A 26,083-nucleotide genomic window follows, 5' to 3' on the forward strand; every position below is an offset into this window, starting at 1 on the left:
GGATGTCTTTAAAATGCTGAAGACATTCTTGTACCACGTTCTTCCTGGTCCATGAATCTTTTCTTCTGGGCTCAGCATGTAAAGCTGTGACAACTGGAATATCCCATGATCTCCAAGAAACAGTGTTATTATTAGTGGCAGGAAAAAATAAAATAGTCTCAGTGATGTGCAGATAATTACCATCTCCCTCTCAAGTGGGATCACAGTGGGCAGCGCCTTTATTTTGACAATGAAACAGAGACAACACTGTCCCTTGTGTGGCCATTTGCGGGGAATCAGAAACCCATCCAAAATGGTTACTTAGATGAGACTTTAATGTGAAAAATAAACTGTACCCAAGAGCTGGAGACCAGAGAAAGAAAATGCCTCATCCGCTCCCTAAAAAAACTCAGGTAGATATGTATAAAGCTAGCAAGAAATGTTACGTCGGTTTAAATATTCAGGCTTCAGCCAGTTCTTGAACCCTTCTCTACAAATGTGTCTCTTTATCAACAGGAAAGGGAGCTCTGTCAGCCATAGCACTTAATTTGAACAGGCTTTATACCAACTTAGGCACTTTGTTTTTCTTTCTTGGTTCCACTTTATGTTAAAAGGAATTATAATAAAATATTTTTCAAGACAGATAAAAGATAACACATTGAAAATAACCTTCTGTGCCAATCTTCATGTGACTTCTGTAAGTAAGGCCTCCCTTTGAACAACTCCTGACCCCACAGGCATGTGTCTGTGCTCTGTGAGAGGAGACACATTTCAGTTCTACGCCATGCTTTACCCAGTTGAGCTAGTAACGCACACTTTTGCTGAACTTCCCACTCTTATTATATTTAAACAGGCATTTTGAAGATCCCCCCCCAGAATTATCAATATCAATTCTGTTTTATAAATAGCATTTACTAATTAATCACAACTCCCACATTGCTTTGAGCTTGGGGTTTTTTCTTTTTAAATAGCAGCTTGCTTAGGAAGGAAAACTGTGTGTGTTTTTGTATTGTAAGAGTGATATGAGCTCTGCAGAGACTGCCAGTGCTTGGAGCACTTCTGCTCTTGAGAGGGCCCTGGTTCATCTCCCTACATCCACACTGTAACTCCAGCTCTAGTAGATATGATGCCTTCCCCCAGCTTCCATGGGCACACAGCACATACATGTTATGCATGTATACATACATACATAACATAACATGACATAACATAATATACATGGACTCACACACATAAATATTAAAAAGAAAATAGTAAAGTAATAGATTCTCTGGGCTCCCCAATACGTGACTTGTTGTCCAAGGTCTAGACTGGTACCCCAGGTTTTCACTAGAGTTTATAATCTATTTAGTCATTGTGATGAGTTAAAATGAAATGTGACATCCTCTGCATGGTTCCCAACTAAAGGCAGCTGCCAAGGAAGTAAGGGCACTCCATAGAGATTTCTCCTAGCTTCCACCCTTGTCCAAACAACAGGTATTTTCTTATTGCTCGGTAGGTCAAACTCATTAGTGCAACCTGCCTTTTGATTTTAAGATTAAAATGGCCTTACTGGTTGTAGAATGTCCCCCATTAACTTTTGGCAGCAGATTCTCCCTTTGGCTTGGTTTCAGGAGGTCACTGCTTCACTGACACCTGAAAGACAATTCTTTCATGGACAAGACAGCTTCTGTAACTTCTAACCCATCTCCAGAGAGCAGGAGGCGCCTCAGACAGCAGCCTGCCTATACTGGTTATGGGAACTATTTCTGAATTCTTGTTTTCTTCCAGGTGCCTCAAAGAACAACTTCTATATCCCCAGCACTAGCCAGAAAGAACTCCCCTGGGAACGGAAGTGCTCTGGGCCCCAGACTCGGATCTCAGCCTATCAGAGCAAGGTGAGGGGAGGGAGCGCGTGATTATCCAAGATGCTTGCTTTCCTAAATACTGTCCTTATTCCTGTCTTCACTTCCAAAGCATGTGTACTTGTCACCTGGTCTGTCAGCTTTGGTGGCCTTTTTTAGCTTCGATGTGACAGTTTTTAAAATCTGGACACAAACTTAGAAATACAGTTGTGGTTGCAGCATTGCAAACCATTGCTTTGGAGACCTCGTTCACGGAGCCAGAAGTACAAAACTGAACTGGAGTTGAACCATAGCACCAGGTCAAGAAATGTTCCCCAAGAACCACTGAAGCATTGCCGAGCCTTGCCTAGGACACAGGAAGTGACAGCAGAAATTCTGGAGCTTGTCCCAGTCAGGACCAGCCTTGATCATGCCAGTGGCATTATAGAGGGTCTCTGAAATACAATTATGCTTCCATGATTTACTCTATGTTCTTCCAGAACTTCCCATCTACTGTTCCTATAATCAAGAGATTGCATTCAACTTCCACTGGTTGGTTCAGGGGTCTTAGGGATGCTGGGAAGTAAACAGTGTCTACACAGTATCTAGGCAGACATTATGTGGCAACAGATGCTGTTTGTTTCTGTCGTTCATCAAGTTTCCCTCGGATTTGCCATGATGAATACATCCTTTTTTTAGGATCCACTTGAAATAGCAAGTGGCCTCAGCTGAGGCTATAAAAAAAGGATGCACTAGGGAGGCTGTTTTCTTCTTCATTGTGTTCATGACAAGAGAAAGACCGTGAAGAGGGGAGAGGGAAAGAAAAAGAAGAGAGCAGGGCTTATGGTTTTGTTTGTATGCAGAATGCTTTTTATCTTAACACACTCACTTTGCTCTTCTCTTAAAAGGCTTTAGGGAAAAATCACTCACTCACAGAAGGAAGAGGTGCCCTATTTAGAGGGCAGAGTCCAGCCTTATTCCCAGTGGAGTTAAAATCTATAGGCATCTGTGAAAACCCCCCGCTCCCCAATGAGGCTTGTCTCCAGTGCTGTGGCTAGGCAGCCCTGTTGGCTAGACTGTGCTGTGGCCAGGGGACAGAGGCATGCAAAGACTGGATGCAGGCTGGGTTCTATCAGCCTCTCTCTTCCAGGCCACTTATCAGCACCTCCTGATCTTTTGAGCACACCCTAGAGGCTCTCTGGCTTGGAATCTGGCTGCTTAGATCAAGCATCAGTGTACATTGATGTGTATCTGTGTCAAAGTGTCAGAACTCCTGGAGCTGGAGTGACAGACCATGGTGAGCTGCCAGGTGGTTGCTGGGAATTGAACCTGGGTCCTCTGGGAGATCAGTTAGTACACTTAACTGCTGAGCCATCTCTCCAGCTCCTGCCTGAAATATATTTTTTTCTTTTCTATCAATCAAATAGATTTGTTGGTATAGTCAAGTAAGGAGTAGCTGTTTAATTCCTCTGAGATTCTGTTTTAATGACATTAGGGCCTAAAATAATGTGTATCTGGTGGTAAGAAACTTACAAAAAGTGAGGGTTTACCTTAAAACTCTTAAATACTGTATTTTGTTCAAAGAATGTAGAGGTGTCACGAGAGATGGCCAGTGTCTTTCTACTTAGAGTAGTGAGGCAGTAAACTAAGAGGTTGCAGTTATTTACCTACAATGCACATCAGAAAGATCTGGGGTGAGAGAGTGAAGAATCCCTCATCTCTTCATGTGAGACCATCAGCAGAACACCCTTGCATCCGCCAACACTGACCTCCACAGGACCAGTACTTCATATGTAGATCACTGGGCTGGTGAGATGACTCACCAAAGCAGCTAAAGGCAATTGCTATAGAAGCCTGGCAACCCAAGTTTTATCTCCAGAACGCATACAGAATTAGAAGGCGAGAACCCATAAAGTTATCCTCTGACTGCCACAAGCTTGCCGTGCTAGGTAGAGGCATCAGTGTCCAGTGTCTTTCTCTAGGCCCCTCCACCTTAGTTTTTGAGGCAGGGTCTCCCAATGAAGCTAGAGTTCACTGATGCAATGAGGGTGGCTAGCCATCAACTCCCCAGGGATGCTCCTGTCCTTTCCTCCCCAGCACAGGGATCCCCAATGGTGCTACCGTGCTTCTCGGGTGGTTACCGAGGCTCCAAATCCCGGTCTTCATGTTTGCATAGTAAGCACATTATTGAGTGAGCCCTCTGTTGAGATGCCTTGCCTTCCCTCACCTCTGCTGTAAAATAAACAGCCCCAACGCTTGCTTGGACTGAAGTGACTGCCGTCGCTTCTCACAGTTCTGCAAGCGAACTAAAAAGTTCTTCTACTGTTCTGAGATCACACATGCCACCTCTCTGAGCTGCCTGCTCAGTCGTATCCCTCACTCCCCAAGTTCTCTCCTCGGAGCTTCTTCAGTTTTGTCCATCTCAGAACAGAAGTCCAATGGGAAAACCGTGAAATGCCTAGGGGTTTTGAAGCCTCTGCCTATCTCATCTTCCTTGCATCATAGTGGGTACAGTGGCCAAGCCCTGGGCATGGAAAGGAACATCACAGGGGCATAAAAATTGGGAGTCGTGCCTCCTGCTCTTTTCCTCATCGTTGTTTTGATACCAGTCAACAGATGATCACTCATTGATGAAACCTTTAATAGGGGGATGCTTTTAAGTGGATTGGCTTGTGTTATAATACTTCTAAGCTGTATCTCCTATACTTGGTCAGTATTTCTTTTATTTTCTTTACCACTTTTTCTTTGAAGTGACTCCCAAGGGAAACTAGAAGTTAGAGTAGATTTCAGTGATAGTTATACAACTTAATAGAGAACAGATTTAAAACATGCTGTGTTATTTGTTATTTTATTTGCTAAATTTAACTAATATACGTTAATTCCATGCTACGTGCAAGACTTTATGCAGCCTCGAGACTAAGCGTTCAGAGAGTGACTCCAAGGCCTACGGGTCTAAGCAGACTTCATGTTCTTTGGGCTGTATGTATCACTTGGGACATATGAGATCTTGTCCTCTTTCTCAGCTTGCTTTGGAGTCACTGTCAAAATGAACTTACTTAGAGAAAACATAAGTTTGATACCTGGGGCCCATGCAAAGACATCAGGTGTAGAAATGTACTTCGAATCCCAGCAGTGGACACAAAGAGACTGGGGGACCCTGGGGTTCTTTGGTTATCCAGCCTAGTCAATTATGGTGAGCTGCAGACCAGCGATGGCCTGTCTCAAAAGAGGCAGACAGCTCCTAAAGAATGACGCCTAAGGTTGTACTCTGGGCTCCATCTGGGCTCCATAAACAAGCACACATACGCTCATCTGCTTGCACACAAACTATTATATACACACACACATGCATTGTTTTTAAAAAGCAAGGCTTCTTTCTTCCTTTTGGACAGCTTAGGAACCCAACGTTCAAGATGATAATGCTTCAACAAAGCAGGGTCCTGGGTCTCTGAGTCACACATAGAGAAGAGCCACCAAGGAAAGTGGTTCTCTTTGTCCACAGTTTGGTGTGGATAAGAGACAAACTTGTGCTAAGTGTGAGCAAAAGAGAAAAAGTAGTCAAAACTTGAAGGTTAAGAAGTTTGTATTTTTTTTCCCCTCCATTTATAATAGTGAATCCCAGGTCCTAGGGGCAAGGTGTTATGTAGTAACTGTCGATGTGAGATTCTCCATAACAATTTGAAAAGCACATGTTTGAACCAACAGTAGCTATGTAATATCCCTGAATGGAAGATTCTAGAGTCAGGGTATATACTTGAGTGTGTGTAGCTAATGCTACAAAGTCCGAGCCTTACTATTCTGGGCTCACTGCCTTCTCACACTTCTCCACTATCTCACTCTGAGAACAGCAAGTGTCTTCAGGCAAGCCCTTTGTACCTTGTCTTCTGTTTCTGAGATAATTTGTATTGGCACTGGAGCACTTATATGTATAACACAATATTTTCATTGTATTACAAGTATTTTTAAACCGTTGGCGGCACAGTCTCCTGCCCTTTTCCTCCCACCTGAAAATCTGGCCATTGGTTAAGCTCAAGCTCCACATGCAGGTCCCCTACACTGCTGGGTGCCAATGGCCTCATCATATGAGAGTGATCAGGAGAGCTTAAATACAGACTGTATTGATCATGTAAAAAAAAAAACTGCTATTTTAAAACTTTTGGACATTTTAATATTTAGTTTGATTCATGTGTCTTTCTTAGACCAAATTAAACTATGCTCAAACAAGTATTGTTAGAATAGGAAAACAAAGAAAAAAACCCAAAGGATTAAACATCCCCTGTCCCATTCCAAACCTCTCTTCTTCTGAGTAGTCTTTTCCTATTGGCTGTGTCGTCCAAGAACAAAGGAAAGAGCATTTTGGCAGTCAGCCAGTTAATTAAAGACTTGGCCCAAGGCTTTGGACAAGAAAGAAACCATGTTATAATCCTCATTTTCCATTTTGACTTTTTATACAATTCAAGTAGATAGGATAATTGCTACATATTCTCTCAATGTTGGTCTTATAGCGCAAACATCATGGTTTGCTGGATAGAAATCAGTATATTTAAAGTGAGCATTTAAAGAAATGTATTTGGATATCTTGAAGATTTTTACCTGTTTAGCTCCAAGGAGTCTTGGTTAATGTGTGAAGAAGGGAAATCTCTTGCTTAGTGGAGTTCTAAAGTTGCATCCATAAGAACACTATAACCTATAACCTATAACCTATAAGGCAGATGATACAAATGCAACAGGGAAGAGGAAAATATCATATGACGTTTTCTCACGTTACTCATATTTTTAAGAAAAAGAGTTAGGTAGGAAAAAAACATTAAGTTCCCCAGTTTCTCCATGTTGTTACACAGACACTAAGTGTTTCTTTCAGTGTGCAGCAGCAAGGACAGCAACGTAATACTGTCAACACCTGGGATGGTGGCCTGGCGTGAAGAGGGCTCCTGTTAATGAGGCCCAAGACAAGAATGAAATGCTCATGGGAGCTAATTAGCCCCACATAGACAGAAGCTCCAGGCTTCATCAAAGACCCATGTGCATCCCAGACAGTTATGCAAATAGCCTGCACCCCTATCATGCCCACAGCCTCCTGTCTGTTCATCCTTTTCCCTAGCTAGGCGCCCACCCTGGGCCCACAATGGAAGGCAGAGAGCTATCCAAATCACTCCTCCCTTCTGATTAGAACTTCCTGTTTCTACCACAGACTTGGTTATCTGTCCCGCTGGCCTCTTCTTAACATCACCCACAGGCTCAAGAAAAACACCAGCTTTTGTCTTCATGTGGGCTATGCCCAGCCTTTCTGATATGATACCAAGTCCCAGTATGTCTCACTCCTATGTAATACCACCATGACCCCTCAGTGCACATCAATTCTCCCAAACAACAATGGCATTTACAGTCTCTTTTCACATAGCTTTCAGGGTTGTAAACTGTTAACTGTGTTCTCTCCCGCCTGCATCTCGTTGCCAATGTGACGATATCACTTAACCGTACACCTCCTGGCCCGACCTTCACTAGCTCACTCACATCCAACACACTTTGGGTGTGAATGAGCAAGATTTTGAATGAAGCATCAAATGACAGGTGAATAGAGAAAATACCTGAATACTGTTACTACACCACCATAGAGAACATTCCTGAACATAAGCCACCACCATTCTCTCAGTATTTCTTAAATACAAAGAAGGCGGCATCATCCTTCCACAAGAATCAGGACAGTAAAAGAAACTTCAGTACCATCCACTTCCTTACTAGTAAATTTTACAGCAAATAATTTAGGAATTTATTAATCTCCTGACACCACTGTTTCATAAAAGATAGCAGCAGGGAAAAGGCATTATTTGAGAATTAGAGATGATTGTTTTCTATGAAAAGTAACAAGTTTATAATAGGAGATAGGAAAGAAACATTGACCATTTTAAGTATTTTCTAATTTATGGCTATTTGCATTTGGGACCCAAATTTATTCCAACCTTAGATACAAATGGTTTTCACAAAAACAGTTACTGTCATTAAACAGTTCCATTAGTATAGGAAGAGTTCCTGGTTGCCAGGAGCTTTGCCAACAGTCACTCAGCAGTTGGCTTTACTGTTAAGGTGACTTAACACCCACTTCCCACAAATGTTGTAAGAGTAAATATTACAGTAAATTCTAAATTTATATTATCAAAATTGGAAAATAATGAGTATTTTTACATAAAATTTGCCCCTGAAGTTAACCATGGTTACTAGACACTTCTACTCAGCCATGAATTGGGCAGGTACATTACCACAAAGAAAGATATATCATTTAAAAGTATGTATGGAAATGACATGGTGATGCCCATTACTTTTATATGCTATCTTTTCTTTAAATCAACTAACAAAAAGAGATGGTATGGTTTATTTTTGCTCCAACATTGGACATCTTGCTGCTAGGCCATTGGTAGGGTAAGCTACAAATGCCTTAGCATGAGGACCCTGCTACTTCAGTTCTGTTTGGGACATATCCAACACCCAACACATTGCCCAGAACCTGGTGCACCCTGGGTGCTCTTGAGCCAGCCAGAGTGAAGGAAAGCCTAAAGTTGCATTCCCTGCATCTGAACCGTGGCACTGCAACATCTCCACTCACACAAATGCTCAGAGCTTAGAGAACTAAAGACATGGCAAATGAGGGAGATGGAGGTCCTCTGTTGGTTTTCCCCTCGAAGCAGCTGCCTGGCAATAGGCTGGAGCTTTGACACTCAACTCAATTATCCCCATCCAGAACTGTATAAATCTAATAGAAAATGAAAAATATGTTAACTATAAGCTAAAAGAGAAGAACTGTATAGAAACTTTAAGAATACTGTTCATTATTTTTTTTTAACAAAAGACATTAAAAAAAAAAAACTTCAACAGTCACCATTGCTAGATGGTTCTTCTCTTCCCTCTTCACCTGATGTAGCTCTGGGTAATGGGGATGGGCATGCTCCCCATTTACCCATCATCCTGTGTTCTACTGGAGGCTAGCCAGGAACGAAAGGAATGGTGTACCTTGCTAGGTTCCCAGGATACATCGCTGTGTCCTGTCACTGTTCTACCTTAGCTGTCTGACCATTCCTGCTATGATAATACTAAGTGAGTGAACAAATACTGCTCCGTGTGTCCAATAAAGATAAACAGAGCCTGGAGAAATGGCTCAGCAGTCAAGAGCACTTGCTGTTTTTACAGAGATCTGGAGTTCAGTTCCCAGCACCCACATCAGGTGGATGTTGAACCCATAGTGAACCCACAATCACCTGTCACTCCAGCTTCAAAGAGTCTGACACCTACTTCTGGTCACCACAGTGACCTGTGCGTGTGTGAACACACACGTGCACGTGCACGTGCACAAGCAAAAATTCAGAGAGAGGATGATCACCATAAGCAACATCGAAGATTACTAATCTCATTTCTACATTTGCATACACACGTGTGTTCACAGAGTTCATGACCTTCCGACTAAGAATTCTGATACTATAAGAAAAATAGAGTTGCGTTTCCATGTGCAAATAGATGTTTAATTCTGTGTTATTTGTCACAGTAATGTGCTGGAAGCCACACAAATGAATAACAATAGATGAACTACCAAACTAATTTGTCTATATGATGGGTTATTTTGCAGCCAGCACTTTCAGAACATAATAAAGTGCTCATAGTACAATGCTAGGGAGAAAAAAATAAGAAACAAAATTTAATATTTGATGATTTGTGAAATAGTAAAATATAGTTGACTGCTTCCTGGCTTGGAAATGGCGGGTGCTGTTCCTTATTTTTCCTTTTTTTACAAGTCCTTACAATGAATACTAGAAGAGCTGTCTAAAGGAAGGCCTCCTCTTATGGTTTCTTATCTCAGAGCTACTGCTTTCAGTGTGTTGACCCAAGAACAGAGTTTGGGGCTCATCCCCTGCCTGCCCTTCCAGCAGCTGGCTTCCTCTTCCCTTGGCCCCGCGAGTTCAGGGTTTCAGAGGTTTCTACCACTAGCATGTTACCCCCCACAGCCTCACTTATGTGTACAAAATAAAATAACATATTTATGTGTATCATGTGATGTTTCGATAGCTGTATAAATTGTGAGCTCAAATAGTTACTGTTTTTTTTTTTTGTGGTGAAAACATTTAGGATCAAAGCTGACTGTGGTGCTGCAGTAATCTAAAACATGAGATCTTTTCTCAAAAAGATTCTACTTTAAGCATGCACACAAAGTAAAGGTGGCACATGTACAACAGACCTCCAAGGCTTGCTCATCCTGCCTGCTTGAAACCTTCCTGTTCTTATGTCGCCTTGTCCCCACAGCAAACCCCAGAGCTGCTGATAGTCCACGCTGCACTCTCTGCTACCCGAGTTGGGCCTATGCACATGAGAGCTCATGCAGTACATGTCTTCTCATGTGGCTGACATACGTACAGGATATGTATTGCCACAGATATAAAACCATACCACGTTTTCTTTATCCACGTGTGCATCAGTGGACGTACATTGATTCTATATTTTCCTGGTACAACAATGAATGCATCCATCTCCTTCCCACAATGACCTCATTTCCTCTATATGTATACCCAGAAGCAGAATTGTTGGGTCATGTCATAAATCTGTTTCTAATTCTTAGAAAAATACCCATAATGTTTTCCATGATGGCTATGCTAATTTGCATCCGACTAAAAGAGTACAAGGATTTCCTTTTCAACATTCTCAGCAGTATGGCTATTTTATCGTTTATATTTTTGAGAGAATGGTTTTAATATGTAATGCTGAGCATTTTTATATATGGCTTTTTGTGCATCTTTCTATGTCATTTGAGGCCTGTAGCTCATTTTTAAAGCCTGGTTGTTTGTGTTCTCGCGACTGGGCTGTTAAGTGAGTGCCTTGCACATGTTGGATGCTGACCGCAGCCCTTGCATTCCGCCTTCCACACAGCAACCCTGATCTCCGCAGAACAGAGCCTGTCCCGGAGAGTCCCTTGCAGAGGACCAGCAGTGGCAGTTCCTCCAGCTCCAGCACTCCCAGCTCCCAGCCCAGCTCCCAGGGAGGCTCTCAGCCTGGGTCACAAGCAGGATCCAGCGAACGAACCAGAGTTCGAGGTAAAGTGTTCTCCTAGCCGTCCTCACTCTATCGTGCCTGGGAGGAAAGGCGTAGACACAGCAGAGCAGTTACTTCCTAAATCTGTCCACAGGGTGGCCACTGTTGTATGATACTGAAAATTATCTGGTGTCTCGTGCTTGTGTCTCCTGAAGGGTCTAGACTGCCCTCTCTAATTGTGCAGGTGACATCAGCGTGTGAACATCAGTCCTGTCGATCTATCTAAAATTCCAGTTTGCCATCTTTTCCAGGTAGATCTCAAAGTAGTAGCCTTACTGCAAAGCATGGTTACTTTCCAGCTCCCCAAATGTCCACTTCCCCTTGACTCCTTCATTTTCAGTCTCCTGCACTCTACAGTCTTGCTTCCCTGGTGCTAGACATCCCTTCCAGAATCCCAAGCATGCTTCTTAATCTTAGATATTTTCCAAAATGAATTTTCCTAAAAAGCAATATAAAAGAAATATATATGAGAGAAAAGGAAATATATTTGCTTTAAAGACATATGCTTGACTTTTCTGGTCATTCCTACTAAATAAGTAAATATAAATATATATCTTAATATTTAATTCAAAACCACCCATCACAACTTAGTTTTCAGTTATGAAGAAACCTATGGAAAGAATATAGTATAATTAATTAATACCTATCAAAATACTGTTCTAACTAGTCAAAATGTGCTCTTTTTGAGTCACCTTCTTCAGAAGGCAAATTTGCTCACAAATAATTAATACCAGACTTTCTGAAGTACAATTTGATAAATATTAATGTACTGATAAGTCACTCTCCTGAGGAAAACCACTAGCTCCTCTGTGGCCCCTTTAGTAGACACAATCATAATTTACCTCCTCTACTAATCTTCTAGGTGAGATTAAGTAAAAATCTGTGTATATGCAACTTTTTTAAAGCTCAAAAATCTGACATGTGACACCCATGACTTAGTTGAAACTTAGATAGTCCCACAGCTGCCTCGCTATTTCTCTGACATTGGTTGCCTGCCCCAGTGTACTGTGTGTCTCTGTGGCACTGATCCTGATACCTGCCATTCCAGTAACATTTTTTTTAATGTTCATTGAAATCTTTGAATCTTTAGAGCAAATTGTAAAGGACATCAGGGCTATCCATACCACTTTAATATTCTGAACAACTGCAGGCTTAATTCTTATATTCTTACCTTCACCCCTCCCTCCTCCACTTCTGGGTACAGATCATCCCTGCCTGGACATTCAAACCAAACAAAAATCTTTGAGCTTTCCTGCCCTCCACCTACAACATAACAACACAGGAGCACTCGCTCTGCGGCTGCAGGGAGAGCCCCCTCCTTGTTCCCCACCCTTTGACGTCATCCTGATCCTGCAGCCTTCTTTCTTCCTAAAAGGTCTCAGATCACTTCTCAACCCCTTTTAAAACTCATTCCCTCAAACATCAGAATAGTCTATTCCAAGGAAGACATGATAAGAGAAGGAAACAAACCTAGAATTTTAATTTAGAAGCTCATTTGAAATAATAACTAAGAAGACTATCAAAATTCAGAAAGATTCCCAGTAAGTCCATAGCTTCATTGTCACCTCGAGCCAGGCGTGTCATCTTTCGAGTCTGTACTCATCTGGAGAATGAGAAAACCGTGCCTTTGTTGGTTTCCCATGGGTAGACATGGGCTTACCTAGTGAGTAACCGCTCTCCATCACTCACTCAGAATGTGAGGCAGGCATCTCTAATGGCCATGTCCTATTGTTCTTTGTCCTCGCTCTTTCCTCTAGCCAACAGTAAGTCCGAAGGATCTCCCGTGCTTCCCCATGAGCCTTCCAAGGTGAAGCCGGAAGAATCCAGAGACATCACGCGGCCCAGTCGGCCAGCGGTGAGTGCCTTTCTTTCTAAGAATTTTGAACGCTGCACTTTCCTAAGGATCCAAGATAATGTAGTTGGGGTCACATTCATGTCTCAAAGCAAAAATTGGAGGATAAAAAAGAGCACTCTGTGCTAGAAGCATCTAGAAAGAAGGTATACATGATTAGGAAGGAACTGAGTGGATCTAAGCTGCGCCCTCTGACTTTGGGTGCTTTTGTGGCTCATCAGCATTCCTGTAAAAAATAAAAATGAAAGAGAAGTAGTGCACACCACCCCCATAAGATTTGCTCAACATTATGGAAAAAAAAAGATGTTTAAAGTAGCAGTTTGGAGCACCTGGGCTCTTCCTGTAAGTTGCTTCACCCACTCTCCACACTGGTTTTCACATGAACCATCGTTACTACGGTCTTCTGCTGTTTGTCATGCCTCACGGACTAGCCTTTTTTGGACCAAAACTTAGCAAGTATGGTATGACGCGGGGCCTGTAGGTTTGAGGTCCAGCTTCATCGCTAGAACATGAAGGGCCTAAGTGTATAAACTGAGTGTTTCAGCATCAGGTTGTAAACCGAAGACACAACAGCTCCAAGGTATGGTTGAGGGGAAGGTTTTCATTGGAGATACGAGAGAGACAACAGCCAGAGGCATCTGGAAGAATCCAGAGCAGGGAAAAAGGAATAAACTGGACATGGTCAGAAGACTGCACTAGGCCATGAGAGGAGGGCAGGGGCAAGTGAGAGAGGAAGACAAAGGGAGTGCTGGCAAAGGAGGCCAGGGGGTGGAGGGGGTGGAGGGCTAGCAAGGGAGAAAGACAAGGGCGTGGCTGAAATGGCGGGGCCATATGGGAACAAGAAGGTGGGGGAAGCCAAGGCCATGAGCTAGAGAAGTTTAAGATCAAGGGTAAGATGAGAGGTTGAGAATAGCGAGGGGTAGTTGTGACACTGAGGAGACTGAGGGAGCCTACAGGCCAGCATGCCCCCTGGTGTGCTAATGGGGACCATAGATAGCCATTCGTCTCTTCTGACAGTGGTGAGGAAATGGCCACTTTGGTAGGGGTGCCAGAGTCTGGGGCTGTGGAGTTTTCTTTGGATCCAACACTAAGAAGCTTTAAATGAAGAAAAGATATGGGATAGGTTTGAGGTTCAGTTGGTTAGATGCTCATTCTGCGCACACGAAGTCCTGGGTTCAGTCCCCAGCATCACATAAAACAGGCAGGATGGGGCATTCCAGACGTGCAAAGTCATCCTCGGTTGAATATTGAGTCAAGGTTGGCCTGGGATACATGAAACATTGTCACAGATACATAGATGATGGATGGATGGATAGATAGATAGATAGATAGATAGATAGATAGATAGATAGATAGATATAGATGAAACAGAAAGGAAAGGAAAGGAAAGGAAAGGAAAGGAAAGGAAAGGAAAGGAAAGGAAAGGAACCGAGTATGCTGTCTGAAAGTAGAAAATTAATGTGGATGTTTTGAGACGCTGACCTATGAATGAACATCTCTTCCATTTACTACTTCTTGCATCTTAAACTAAGGAAAACGCTAAGTAATCTAATAACAAAGGGGATTTGCATCATCCTGGCTTGAACTTGTCTGTATCAGTTTTCCATTAACAATGCGAATTTTGTGTCTAACCTGCTTCTTTTCTTCCGGCTTTTTCCTGCCTGTGGATTCCTCTGGATTGGGTTCCTCTTGTCACAGAGCTATAAGAAAGCTATAGATGAGGTTAGTACTGCCTTTTCTTGGTCATGATTTTATAAGATACAAATATTAAACCCATTTCCTAATATTGACATTCAGAAAGGAAGCCAGTGGGATTGTGGGGAAAGCCCTCTTATATACAGCCTTGTTTGGGGAGGAGAGCTCTCTCTCAACAGAAGGCAGCCTGAGACCCTGAGGCATACCCATAAAAAGCTCCAGAGCCCTTCACTAAGCAAAAACATTGCTTTTCCAATATCCCAACTGGGCAAACAACAGGTACTAGTGTTTGGTTAATGATGTGGTTTCTCCTTCCAGTACCTTCTAATAACAAACCTGTATTGGCCAGGCTTGCTGGGAGATGGCTCCCAGTGGTTCTACTAACAACGCAAAGAGACATAATTCTAGCGCACCTCAAATTTATAGTGTGTAATTTGTGAACAAGAAGTTACCGGATGTTGTTAGATTAATTTTGTGGGACATTAACAGCAGCACAAGCAACAAATCTGGCTGAGCTAAGTGATCTATTTCCTTATCTGTGGCGACATGTTTTCATTAGGAAAACAGATGGCTGTGTCCCTTGTAGGTAGCTTGCTGAGAAGGACAAGTGCCTCACTGCTGTTTGTCAGACCTGCATGCACACAGCACAGTGGGATGGTTCTGAGCAGACAGGGCTTGCAAAGAGTCCCAGTTGCATGGAATGGGAGGCTCACCATTACGGCTTCGAGGCTGGAGTTCTGCAAAGTATATTCTGTGAAATTGTATGGAAAAAGCACTGGCTTCCGGGATCAGTAAGCTACGTTTGACGCTTGGTTGCCTTCAATGAACGTTGGCAACCATAGGGTCCATAATCCCAGCCAGTTGTTGGACTGTAAAAGGGGAGTAAAAACATTTGCCCTCCTTACCAACAAGATTGTTTAGTGTCCTTAAGGCCTTTTAAGAGTGGAGAGTGCTATAGAAAGCCAATGTTCAGCTTTGAGCCATAGGCACAGAATTTTGCCAGTAGAGAAACAGGACTCTGTGAAGTTGATTTTCACCACAGCTATGACCACTGCACCATTCACAGCAATTCAAAAGGTCACTCTCCTGGATAAGGGGTTGCCATTAACAAAGTAGTACCACGCCACATGTTCATGGCAGAGGGACGGCTTCCAATCTCTCGCACCATGGTCTTATTTTCCCTCACAGTAGTAAGAAGGCTAGAGGGACTGTAACAGCTTTTTTATCAGTCGCCCTTAGCAGTTAAAAAAAGAAATTGTCCTCTGGTGTTGAGTGCTGTAGCTGCCAATTAAGTTGCATTCATATTAGCAATTTAAGGGATTGCGCGAGTGCAGAAACTGGTGTGGAGGAGGCTGGCATGAGGAAAGGGCTCGCCCAGGTTTCATCTGCTGACCCCGGAGGTTCAAAGATTTGAAAATCACTTCATTTATTTTGGTGTGCTCTACCACAATCAGACAGAGATGAGAGGGGGAAACCTCATGCCAAAATCTGAGGGCTGTGCTCACAGCAAATGCCCTCAGTGAATACACAGCCACGACCCTAGAGGATCACAGGCCTGGACCACTCACATCATAGACAGATGGTCCTGCCTAGCCCAGCCGTTCTTTGCCATGAGTGCTACCCTTCTTTCATGGAGGAGTTTATGCAGCAAACTCTGAAGTCAGTTTTAGTTGTGATACATAAATGTAGGAGGCAAAGCTACAGGCAGCTTATGCGTACATAAAAGGGTGGTGCTAAACCATCCTTCAACATCCAGAGGAGTTCCTCACTTCAAAAAGCCAGCAGGCCTCAAGGGTTAAAGGTCCTTCCTCCGCTTTCCCACCCGTCCCCATCCCTGCAACTGTTTTCCTCCTGGATGACCCAGAATGCAATGAGAAAAAGTCTTTGAACTCCGTTTTAAAGATGTTTATTTTTTTGTAGCAATGAATCCCAAAGCATAGCTGTTAACGTGGCGTCACTTCCTAATGCGCTCTGAAGTCTTGCAACATTCTGCAGTTATTTTAACACAACTTTTGGGAACACATATCTTTTACTTTCCCATCACTGAATGTGTCGCATGAAGTCTCTGTGCAGAGGGAAATGCCGCTGTGCGGTTGATGTTTTACTGGGCGTGAAAACAAAATCTGAGCATTTCTAAAATCATCCATAGATAGGTTTAAACTTAAGCACTAATTAATGATCTAGACATTATTTCCTCCAGATGAGTCCACTGATACTAAGAGATGCACCGGTGACATTCAAGTGGCTTTCCTAAAAGGAGGGAGGAGAGGATGCAACAAATAAAAGAAGGACCAGATTAAAATCCTTTAACAATATCATGGCTCAACCAGTTGAAGTAAAATTTGAGTTGACTATATTATTTCAAAAAAATCTTAAGTAGAAGCAAGACGTATGTTACTGTCAGATTGAAACAAGCTGGCCAGGGTGAACAGTTATAGTATAGATGAGCTAAGAAATGTTGTATCCATGACACCTTTGGATACGAGCCTCCTAGCCTTCACAGTCCAGTGTGTGTGTGTGTGTGTGTGTGTGTAGGTGCACGGGAACAGGGGGGCAACAAACAGTGTTTTGCCTTATTTCTTTTTGAGTTTATGTGTTCCCAAATATTTTCATGCTAAATAGAACTTTTATTCCCCCTTTGAGTACGTTTTAGCTTCAGGCTTGAGACAGCCAAGCAATAAATTACCGTAAAAGGCTCATTATATAGAGGAAATTGAAATTGTCAGAGAATAAAGAGTATGAAAGCAATCTGAATCCAATGGTGACAATATTGCGTCATGTCTATTTTCTGCTACTTTGGTATCGCCTATTTTCTTCATAATGAGCAGATGAGAAATAAAAGTTCAGCTAGCCACAGAGGCTACAGGCAATGGGAGATTAATTTTCTCCAGGGGGATTACTTTTGATTACTCATTATTGTTACCTTGAAATTTTCATTTGTGTCTCACTCGCCAAGCTGTTGCCAATTAAACTGAAAATAGATCTGCAATTATTTTTAATGTTTCAGGAAAGAGCCTTTTAATAACACCAAAATAAAAAAAAATCTTATTAAGACCAAAATCATAAAGCAGGTCATAATTATAAAGTGTTGCTAAATACAGTATTTATGGAAATATAGGTCATTTTAACAAGTGAAACTTTCTGGATGTTATTGGGTTATAGACTTACTAAATAATTCTAAATAGATTTGATTTCTCAAATCTCTCTCTTTCTTAACTTGTTCTGAAATGTCAGAGATAAGAAAGACATAAGTGGGGCATGTATCATTAATTTAAATAAGTCATAGTGGTAGTATCATATTTTACTGAGACATTTTGGTAGTAGAAACAAACTCCTATAAACCATATTCTCTCTTTAAATTATAATAAAGCATAGATGTTTAATGATAAGTAGCATTTAAATGTTAGTTATTTCTTTGACGGCCTTCCTTTATAAAAGTCAAAATATGCAATAAGTGTGTCTAGTTCGTCATTTTTGCTGGTCTGCAAGCTCACCATGTCCTCTTGCTTTCAGCGTCTTGGCCAATCCGTCGACAGTTTGTCCCCACTGTGCCATCTAGCATGCCCTCCATACTCTTCCTGTTTGGTAAAGACAAGTGCATCAACACCAGTCAAGAGGCAGCACACAGGGATGAAACCTGCATGCTGGCCTTTCCTGGTCTGGGTGCACTGCCTAAGAAATGAGACATACATTTGCATAAAAGCCTGTGTGTGTGAGGAGGCTTTTCCCCTCTCATAGTATGTTTTCTTTAAACACTGGTAAGCCTTTTGGATCCCGTTCTATGTTCACTTTCACAGACGGCGGAGACTGGGCCTGTGTGTTTGAGGGAGGAGTGTGCATGGATGGGAAAGCCCGAGCAAGTGTGTTTATGAAAAGGATGTGCAGTTGGAGTTTCCAGAAGCTTGCCCTCCAAGGAGCCTTAATTCAGGCGGCTTTGGGACATTATTGCTTTCTGTTTGAGACATGAAATTAAAAGGAAATGACTCTGACACATTCACTTCACTGCTTGAATTTCCTGAATTTCAGAGAAGCACCAAAGTGATTGCTTCCTGGGTGTGAACCAAAATAGTGGTGCTTGACACGGTGCCACAGTACAGGGACATCATGGCGTAGGAGTGCCTCAAATTTATAATTACCATTAGCGATGCATGTTTATTTATCATAATTTTCTTTCTGATTGGGATCGATTAGCAAATGTCATTTATGTCACTGGGGTTAATCCTACATCAGGTGAATTGGGCAAATACATTTCTGGACTGAAATAAAGAGAGAATATGGCCAGTTTTCTTTTGGAAAAAAAAAAGTGTGGGATTTAGTATTTTTCAACGAGTTTCTTTCTCCCTAACTCCCTGTCTCTCGCTGAATGCTCTGATTCCCACATGGGTCCCTAAATAGGGAGAAATGGTAAGACCAATGTCAAATTGCTTTTTCCTCATTTGCATGCTTCGTGCCATGGGCAGTTTAACCCATGCAAAGTAGAGCGGCCATGCTTCTGCAGAACTGCCTCCCTCCGCCTTGCTCTGAAAGCATGTCCATCAAAGGTAGTCAGATGTTCAGCACACTGTCTTGCACTATGCCTGGTGACTAAGCCTCGCCTCATCACATCCATAAGGCTAAAGGTTTCATCACACTCATGGAAAACTGGACAACTATCTCTTCCTTTGGGTGTTTACACATTCATTTCAGCATTTCTTGTAAGGGTTTCTGCCAGGTGACTGGAATTTAAAAGTTAAAAATGAAACACCTGTCGTTCTGGAAGAGGACTGTTTGTTTGTTTGTGTTTGTTTGTTTGTTTGTTTGTTGTTTCTCTTGACTAACTCAGCCCTGTCGCTCTAAATTTCAGTGGCACTAGGATTTGGGGTGGGCTCTCATTTGATGTGGTACCTTTGTTCGTTGGGGGATGACTGCACACCAAATGAACGTGGTCTGTTCTATGATTGATGCTAGCTTTTGGTCCAGTAGCCCTCACAAGAGAGCAAAGGCCATCATCACAGCTTTGGGCAAGAATTCCAGGATACTTGGGGAACAAATTTTAATCCCATTTATTTTCCCATTCAACTCTGAGGGTGACCAACTTCACCCTTTCAAAATAACAAGAAAACATAAAACTTTGTATGTATGTGCATGCACACAGCACAGCATGCACATACGTGCACATGCACAGTCAGTCCTAGTACAGCTATTGGTTTTGAACAAAGTTTGAATTGATTTCATCTCCCGTCTCTTAGCTTCTACACACCACAAACATCGTTTTCTTAGTTCCATACAGTAACTGTGTTTGTCACAGTTCTCTATAGAGCTTATTTATTTATTTGTTTGTTTATTTATTTATTTATTTATTCTTTTCTTGTTGCTTAAGCTGGAGCAATGACTGGCTGGGAGATACAGCTTTGGTTTTAAGTATACTTCATGTGCTTACAAAGTTTTCTCTTGTAGGATCTGACGGCCTTAGCCAAAGAATTAAGAGAACTCCGGATCGAAGAAACAAACCGGCCACTGAAGAAAGTGACGGATTACTCTTCGTCCAGTGAAGAGTCGGAGAGTAGTGAGGAAGAGGAGGAGGATGGGGAGAGCGAGACGCACGATGGGACAGTGGCTGTCAGTGACATACCCAGACTAATGTAAGAGACACACTATGGAACAGTGGCTGTCAGTGACATACCCAGACTAATGTAAGAGATGCACTATGGGACAGTGGCTGCCAGTGACATACCCAGACTAATGTAAGAGATGCACTATGGGACAGTGGCTGCCAGTGACATACCCAGAGTAATGTGAGAGCCTTTGTGGTTGTTGTTTTGAGGTAGCATGTATAGAGGTTGTGTCTGAATTTCTGTGCTCGAACTAGCTTCCTGCTTCAGCCTCAAGTGTAGCTGGGATACCAGATACATGGAGCCATGCCTGGATCTAGACCATTCCCTAAATGAAGACCAGGAAGGCACTAAGTGTCCAGACCAAACCATGAGAAACCCTAGCTAAATACAAATCACACATAGGTCACTGACAAAGTGAACTGGTCTTGGGGAATTGAGTTCTTTTTGGAACGTAGTTCTGTAACTGTCTCTCAGCATAGGGGCAGTCACCTAGAGCATGTAGCACTTCTGGGCCTATGGATGCTCTGCCTGCTCGTTGCTATTGGGCTTGCTGTCCTTCAAATGGCTCTCTCTTAGTTCTTTTCACCTCTAAGACAAACAATATCAACAGCGAGGCCACTGGCACATGCCTCTCTACCTATAAATAAAAGAATAAGACCATGGACAGTGGCATTTATGGATTAAAATGAACAGGAGATGCACACTCCACCCACCACCGTGGCCACCAATAACAAGAATAAATACACATGAAAACAGGTGTTAATGCCCCCCCAAAGAAAGAATCAGGAGGCAAATGCCACCCATTCAAGGACATGCTGTGTCAGTCTTTTCCACTCCATCCACTTCAATGTCTTTTTCCTTTGATTCCTTTTCTTTCTTCTTCTTTTTTTTTTTTGTGCGTGTGTGTATGTATATGTGTGTGTGTGTGTTTATGCATGTGTTTGTGTGTGTGTGTGTGTGTATGTATGTGTGAGTGTTTTTGCATGTGTTTGCATGCATGTGTGTGTATGTAGGTACAGGTGTGCCCGTGTTGACATGGATGCAGTGTACATGCTATACAATTGTGCATGTCCACATGGAGGCCAGAAGTGAGTTTTAGACACCATTCTTCAGATGTTGTCTATCATCTCTTTTAAGATGCATTCTCTCATTGGCCTTGTGCTCACTGGATTTCCTGTCTCCGCCTCCTCATAGCCAGGATTACAAGTGTGCTCCACTGGATCTGACCATCTTGCCTGCATGGCAGGCATTTTACTGACTGAGCCATCTCCCCAAACCTTGATCCTTTTTTTCTGTCACCAGCATTTTCTTGTACTCTTGTCAAAGTCTTCACAGTCATATCAGTGTATAGTTTTTGTCTCATGTCTGCTTACATTTCCCTAAATTGTAGCCTTTGCTTATTCTTCTTTTTCTTTCTTCCTCCAGCATCAATAGGAAGCTCAGTAGCTTTTGTTCATTGGAGTGGATTGTTGGGTTGGTTGTACACAGCCCATTCTCACTCCTTCCAAAATAAATACAAGGTGTTGTTGCCCTGGTTTGCCATACACTGATGGAGTGCAAGGCTACCTTCCGCATCTTCACCCACATTCCCCTCCTCCTCTTTGGATTGGCTACCAGTATTGATCACCAGGACATACTCACTCTACTAAGAGGCAGTGTCACATGACCACAAATAGTGTCCTGCTCCATAGGCTACAGAAGGACAGGGTGGCCAGTCTGCAAAGGGTGCCACTCCAAGCAGTTCTGAGATGCAAACCCAATAACCATGATTGTAAATCCATGCCTGTGATTGTACTTCGAGTTATTCAATTATTGACAGCTATAAATACGCTAAGATGTGACATTTTGAAACCGTTTATATTAAGCTGTCTTTTAGCAGCAAATAAAATTGTTCTAGAGGTGAAACTACTAAGGCAGAACATCTCTGCAAAACATGCTGATCTTTCCTATTTTGTCTTGAGTCAGCATTGTTCAATTCTTCTAACATATGCTTAAAATTTCCTCTGAACACTGGGCATATAGCTATTGGGACAAAAGCAGATGAGGAAATTAAAAGATTCCTAAACTTCCTGCTGTATGTTAAAGACTGTGCTGAGGGTGATGAGGCATTCGGAGAGTGCGTACTTACATTCTGCCTTCAAGCTTCACATTTTTCTTAACAGAGATAAATTACTCATGGAAGAATACAAGATAATCTAATCATTTGGGGCAAACAAAGGTGATCTGTGGGAAAATGTAAAGTACCATTCTAAGCCCCTACCACACTGTGTAACTCTTTGAATGATGTTCCCTCTCCGCCTTCTACAGGAGATTTAGAAGTGACCTTCCAGGGAAGAATGTCCTTCTTTGTAACATTCCCCCAAATAGACTCACTGTGCTTCCCTCTGCCTTCTGCTTGTCTATCCCTGTCACCTCCCCACAGCCCAGCCTCCTCTGAAGAGCCATCCCTTCCTGTCCCCCCTCCTACTTCTCTGTTGTCACTATCATCTCCCCAGAAGCCCTTAGTTTGATGCAATCAGTACCTTGAATCAGAACCATCACTGTGTTTGTCTCCCTCTTTGAACTGTGGGAAGTCTCTGAGGTTGGGGACAGTGGCTTTCCAGTAACCATGACTTAACCACACTGAGCCAAAGTGGCCAGACCAGACCCCAAAGAGCAAGTGTATGGCCCAATCCAAAGGAAAGACGTGCATGCCAGTAACCTGCACAACAGTCAGGAAGACAGATAAGAACGCCATGGAATATGACTAGAAAGCCTAGGCAGGGAGGAGACTGACTACGGGGTAAGCATGGGAGCTGTGACAGAGGCGGAGAGTATCTGGATTAGAAACCCCAGAGCAATAGTGTCCATGTAGCATGCAGCCATCGGGAGCTCATCTGTGTCTTGAAGCAGACTGTGACATATCAGGGCTATGTTTGAGGGCTATGTCTCAGCAGTGGAAAGACACTGGTAAAGACATTCACAGGATCTGTTACCGTAACTTGGGGAACAAATGATAAGCTGAATGCTTACAGTGGTGGCAAGATTTGATGTGGTTCTTAGGGACTCGGAAGTTGACAACAGATTGAAAGGATTGTCCATTAAAAACTATTTAAAATAGTATATGTGTGAGACATATACAAAAAAGGGAAAGATGTGTGTGTGTGTGTGTGTGTGTGTGTGTGTGTGTGTGTTCCAGTTTGGTCTGAACTATAGATGTATTTTCATGAGCATTTAAAACAGAGACAGTCCCTCTTACGTCTTACCTACCTCTCACTCTTGCTCTCTTCTGTCTTCTCTCTTCCTCTTTCTCTGTCTCTGTCTCTCTGCCACTCTGTCTCTCTCTCTCTCTGTGTTTGTCTCTGCCTCTGTCTCTGCATCTATCTCTATCTCTCTCTGGTGCCCCACCTTCCTTCTCCCACCCCCCACCATGCTCGTATAATAAACTTCTCCATATCATAAAAAAAGAAATAAATAAAGCAGAGACAGTCTGCCAACACGGTGCTCACATGCCTTAGGACTTTCACACTATTAAAACTCCATTATAACATAGCTACTTCTGTACAAACTGTACCGTTACACATTCTTAACACTTTATTTTCCTTTGTTAAGGGAAACATTCGTGCTTTATGATATATATATATATATATATATTAGAGGAGAAAATAAAAATATAACACAGTATATATATATATATATATATATATATTAGAGGAGAAAATAAAAATATAACACAGTATATATATATATATATATATATATATATATATATATATATATATATTAGAGGAGAAAATAAAAATATAACACAGTTCATTCCTGTGACATGCACACAAGGCAAGAAATGGAGGTCTCAGAAATGGAGGCCCAGGCTTTCACATAGGCAGCCGTGGATCCCAGTGTTCAAGGAAGAGGCCGTCCTAACATAGCTTCATATTGTCGCATACCCTGTGAGCTCTAACAGCATGTTGCAAGTTTGAGTTTCCTAACTTGCACTTCACAGTACTTCATGCGTAGGAGGAAAGAAGCAGAAGACAACAGCCTCAGAGCAGACGTGATCACCACTGATCTAAAGGGTGTACAGAACTTTTATTATATGGATGTCATCACATGTGTGATAGCCATGGCCTATGCTTGCAATCAGGAAAAGCAAAAGGCTTATATGATAGGAAGAAAAAGGTCAGTTTACATCCTATGGAGCAAGCCGAAGAGGCATCTTTGTGTTAGTACCCTCCCTCCAGTCCCAGAATAGCACTGTGGGGCGCTATCTATGGGTTGAGGAGATGGCTCAGGAACCGAGTCTCTTCACTGATCTTCCAGAAGATGCCTGCCTCCCTCCGGTGACTCACCATAGCCTGGAACTCCAGCTCCCAGGATCCAACACTCTCTTGCGGCCTACGCAGGCACCCCCACACATGTGGCACACACTCCTAAATACACATGAATGACACATTAATAACACGGTAAAGACCAGATGCTGACCATGTGGTCTCACATAATGGCCTCTAGATCATGAAAACCACATAGCTTCCTTTTCCCTCCTCTTGTTCTCACTAAAACACCATGGGCCCAACCCATTGCCCACCGCCTCGGCTGCTGCAGGGCCACCCCTGCAAGCCGTTTGCCCTCCTGTGCCTTTGGTGCTCTGGGGTGACTGGCGGTGTTTTATCCCTCAATCCTTACAGTGATGGGACCTCCCAGGGCCCCCCCTTTCCTTGGAGCGGTAACGCCGCCTGCTCTATCTCTCTTTCTCCCTGCGTCAGTGTGGATCTATCTATAGCCCTCCTATGCTCTAACTGCTTTAGCTGAGGAATCCTATCTTGCCCAGCCTTTCTATCCACTACCCTCTGCCAAACCGAGGACCTTTTGGAAAGCAGGCACCCAGTGAGCACGTATTGAATTGAACTGAGCTGAATTAAATCAGGACCTCCTTGAGCACTTGGACAAATCCAATTAGAGAGAATTATTGTTCCAAACCAGTAGTCTAATTACAGAAAATTTTCTGTTTTTTTTTTTTTTTTTTTCATTTGAATCAATGGTAGGATTTTATTGTTTGTTTTCATTTAATTTTTTTTTTTTTTTTTTTTTTTTTTTACAATCTCCTTAGGATTTTGGATAGCTCATTTTTCCTTCCCAATCTCTACATTAAGAAAAATGACTTCTAGAACAAGGCATGGTTAATGCAATAAGAGGCTGTATTTGTTATTTGAGCCTTATCAGTCTTTTCTTACCTTTCCATTCTTTTACTGCTAATAAGAATTACATTTTTTATGGTAGTTGCAGATTTATAGGAAAATCGGGTGCTAATAGAGCTCACTGTTTCTGCCCCATCACTTTCTCCACACAGTCTGGAAGCCGAATCAGCATTGCTTGTGTTATAGCTCATGAGCAGCATCAACATGGACTGGGCAGGTTGGCCAGGCTTGCTTAGCTTTCATCCTAAAGAACTGTGTTCGACCATGATGCATTTAGTTGTCACAACTTCTTCTTCTTCTTCTTTTAAAGATTTATTTATTATCTATACAGTGCTCTGGCTGCAGGTATACCTACAGGCCAGTAGAGGGCATCATATCTCATGATAGATGGTTATGAGCCACCATGTGGTTGCTGGGAATTGAACTCAGTACCTCTGGATGAGCAGTCAGTGCCCTCCAACCCTGTCACAACTTCTTAGACTCCTCTTGGCTGGGACAGTTTCTCAGACTGTCTTTCTGTCTGGAAGGAAGGCTAAGGGTTACTTGGGTATATTAAGGAATGTTTCTTTTCGGGAATTTTGAGGTTGCTTGGATCAGTGCCTCTTCTGCCTTTGCCTCTCCACTGACGTAATTCATACATGTACCAAACAGGGTCTAGTATCACAGTTCACATACTTACCTGGAAGCCTTCAGCATCATTTTCAGTTTTTGAGGTATTTGTATCTTATGTGCACATGAGTGTTTTGCCCGCGTTTGTGTCTGTGCACTACGTATACAGCTGGTAGAAATCAGAAGAGGGTGTTGAGTCCCCAGAAACTGGAGTTAGGGATGGTTTTGAGCTACCATGTGGGCAGAATCCCAGTCCTCTGAAAAATCTACAAGTACTCTTAATTTCTA

The 26,083-nt window shown here is 42.5% G+C and overlaps 1 protein-coding gene across 1 annotated transcript in view; it reads left to right on the forward strand.

Moving 5' to 3' along the window:
• Positions 1 to 26,083, forward strand: part of Tnik (TRAF2 and NCK interacting kinase) — a 173,390-nt gene that overhangs the window by 112,901 nt on the left and 34,406 nt on the right. Inside the window, exons 16-20 of the mRNA XM_051156996.1 lie at positions 1,750 to 1,856; positions 10,710 to 10,873; positions 12,629 to 12,726; positions 14,422 to 14,445; positions 19,855 to 20,039. Of these exons, the coding sequence (XP_051012953.1) occupies positions 1,750 to 1,856; positions 10,710 to 10,873; positions 12,629 to 12,726; positions 14,422 to 14,445; positions 19,855 to 20,039 (578 nt within the window). The remainder of the gene's footprint in view (positions 1 to 1,749; positions 1,857 to 10,709; positions 10,874 to 12,628; positions 12,727 to 14,421; positions 14,446 to 19,854; positions 20,040 to 26,083) is intronic.

This window comes from Acomys russatus, chromosome 15 (assembly GCF_903995435.1).
Source record: "Acomys russatus chromosome 15, mAcoRus1.1, whole genome shotgun sequence".
NCBI lineage: Eukaryota > Metazoa > Chordata > Mammalia > Rodentia > Muridae > Acomys > Acomys russatus.